The sequence below is a fragment of the Taurulus bubalis genome (genome assembly GCF_910589615.1).
Source record: "Taurulus bubalis genome assembly, chromosome: 3".
Classification (NCBI taxonomy): Eukaryota; Metazoa; Chordata; class Actinopteri; order Perciformes; family Cottidae; genus Taurulus; species Taurulus bubalis.
In genome coordinates, this window is record NC_136591.1 from 24,373,638 (window position 1) to 24,376,823 (window position 3,186).

Here is a 3,186-nt window from a genome sequence, read left to right on the forward strand (position 1 = left end):
TATTGACGCACACGGGGGAGGAAAAGGGCTGTTTCGTGATCTATTTTAGTTTGTCTCCCTCATGACTTCTCTGTTGTTCTCTGGTGGATCCATGTATCTCAGAGGTGATCATCAATCTAGCAGACTCTATTATTACTTTTCCACAAAGTGCTTTGATTTCCAGCCCACCCAGGAGATTAAGCCCCCGCCTTTCTCTCTTTCCTCTCTCTCAGTCCCCTCACCTATCTATTCCTCTCCCTCTTCTTTCGTCTGCTGTGTCCTTGCAATATCAGTCCTGCAAACTTATTTCCACGCTGCATTCTCCTCTTTTGGATTTGTAATATCCATTCTTTTCAAGATGTCACTCATTTCCAATTGAAAATGCAGCTACACATTAACTGCGTTTCTGCATTGTGCCAATTCTAGAGGTTAAAACGTAGTGGTGGCGCCTGTTTAGATGCACTGTGACACCGGAAGCAAAGGGGTCAAAGATCAGCTCTCAAGAGACACACCTCTCATCCGTGCACACGCTTCAGCTGTGGTTGTGTAAGCCTCACACACACACACACACACACACACACACACACACACACACACACACACACACACACACACACACACAGAATCCTGCTTCTAAGCAAGAGAGATCTCCAGCGTCGTGCTGATTTAGGCACTCAACACATGTTTCAGTCTCACAATTAACAATTTATATATTTAAAAAAAGTCTGCAAGATGCACATGATTATTATCAGTATTTTCCTGGTGCAACCCAACGTTTTCAACTTAAACCATCTTCAGAGACTTTCTGGTCGGACTTGGCCCTGAGTGGACCCGTGTATGGAGCATTGGTGTGGAATGATGTGGAAGGCCAAACAGGGGGTTGTGGATGCCGGGTATCCATTACATCAGAGGGGACCAAGGCGCCAGTTTGCCATTTGAGACGTGACACCCCCTTGTCCTTGCACTTTATCCTGTTAACTGGCAAGATGTGCTGAAAGTTGCGTGGCCCTGTGAGTGGAACCGGCTAATAGCAAATACTTTGGAATTGTATTTGTCAGGTTGAGCATATAATAAAAAAAAAAATAGACCTTGCCCCCATTTCAAAATTATATATCACTCACAATGTTTGCATGAGTAATATTTGTCAGGATAGACAAAGGTTAAAAGATTTAAATCTTCGTATATGAATATTACAGATTGAGCCATGTTCACAAAGTGAAGATCAGGCCCCCCTTGACGTTCTTGAAATAGTTCAGAAGGATGTTATGTTAAAAAAAGAGAGGAAGGATTCTGTAGGCCCAATTAATCCATCTCTCTGCAAATTTCTGAAAGGAGTGAATACTCGGTGAGTTAAAATGCATTTAAAATAAACTATACATTCTGCATTTTACTGGGGACAACATCCAGGGTCTCTTGGGCTCCTGGAATCAGCATGTTGGATCAGCACTATGTGTCTCCTCCCAGCATGAGGTAACGCCCTCCCTAGCCATATAAAGATATAAAGCCCGTTCCTTTGCTCTCTTCCCGTTGATGAACACATCTCCAAGGCGTGTGTTTGATCCCCCTGTTCATTCCTGTCCAGCCTCGGCGTCCCGCTCCCATGCTTTGAGCCCGCTGCAGTTGGAGACAGTTCACCATGTCCACCGGGTCTCTCAGCGATGTCGACGATGAGCTCCTGGACGGCATCCTGAAGTTTGGCTCCTCCGGTAAAGACTCCAACGAGAGCACAGAGGAGAGCTCCAACGGCGAGGGCACATGCGCAGACGACGCGCCGGGCAAGAAACGGAAGACAGCGTCCCGGAAAACGGCACCCAAAGGTGTGGCACAGCAGGAGGGAAAGCAGAGAAACGCGGCCAACGCCCGAGAGAGAGCCAGGATGCGCGTCCTGTCCAAGGCGTTCTCCCGGCTGAAGACGACCTTACCCTGGGTACCGGCGGACACCAAGCTCTCCAAACTGGACACGCTTCGCCTGGCGTCTAGTTACATCGCGCACCTCCGGCAGATATTGGCCAACGACAAATATGAAAACGGATATATCCACCCCGTTAACCTGGTGAGCCTGAGGCATGTAGTGGAGGGGGACCCATGAAAGTGTATCTAGGCTATAACAATTCGGAGTGAGGGACAGTTAAAGTGACGTTTAAATTAATCGGATTTTGTTAAAAACCTTAGTGATAGTTTGTTTGCTTAATACTATTATTAACGTTACTTTTCATTCAAGGCTGCACCACTGGAATGTATAGATTTCTGAGGATTTTAAACAGGGTTGCAGACTCCTGCTATAGGCCTCATGGTACTAACGTGATAGCTTTGTGAGCAGGTGCATGCGAGGGGAAAACAATTCATGCTGACTGTACAACAAATATGATTGAAAGTATCACCCTTTATGAGGCCTAATTAATCCAAAAAACAACAATTGGCTTATATGTAGGCCATTTAAAAAAAATAATAATGCAGCCGCAGTAACACTGGGCCTTGAATTACTCAATTACAAATATATTAAACAATTGTGCAATACCAAATATCATAGCCAGCAGATCTCCAAATGACCCTCTGCAATATTGTATCGTGAAATAGGAGATTTAGATAGACGAACACACGTATGTAAGATTTAAATATGTCTTTAATTCCCGATGTCCATCTGATCCTGCAGGTGATTAATTGACATATAATTGGCCTGAGATTTTGATTAATCTCGATGTCATTGCTTGATGAATTCACATTCTAAGATGTTGGCCCTAACTCATTGTGTTTCCGTCCGCAGACGTGGCCCTTCATGGTTGCAGGTAAGCCGGAGATCGAGTTGAAGGAGATGCTGAACACGACAAGGTTATGTGGAACAACGGCGTCTTGACGAAACCAAGCGGACACATCTGTGCGTTTTTTTTAATTTTTTTTTTAAGGGACGTTTATTATCCAAGACCAAAAAAAAGAAAGAAAGATTGTGACAGACTTGAACGTCTCATCTCCGCAGACTTTGAGTGGGAATAACGGAGAGAGCAACCCTGTCTCCTTCGTTCCCGTAAAGACATGTTGAATTTTATTTAAATGCATTCTGTCACCTATCGCTGTCTTTGCTGGTTCAAAGATCAACTGCGTGCTTTCATTTGCTTTTGTTGTTGTTGTAATACTCTGCAGATGCATTTTTACTCATGCGGGCCTGTTTTTGGCGGCTGCATTACGATGGATGGATGTGCACATTAAACG

General features: G+C 44.6%; 1 protein-coding gene across 1 annotated transcript; it reads left to right on the forward strand.

Moving 5' to 3' along the window:
• Window positions 1-1,615: 1,615 nt before the first annotated feature.
• Window positions 1,616-2,833, forward strand: tcf21 (transcription factor 21; the record flags this gene model as incomplete). Its single annotated transcript, XM_079214756.1, has 2 exons — window positions 1,616-2,032; window positions 2,744-2,833. The coding sequence occupies 2 exons, from the start codon at window positions 1,616-1,618 to the stop codon at window positions 2,831-2,833; spliced, it is 507 nt and encodes a 168-aa protein (XP_079070882.1).
• Window positions 2,834-3,186: the final 353 nt, after the last annotated feature.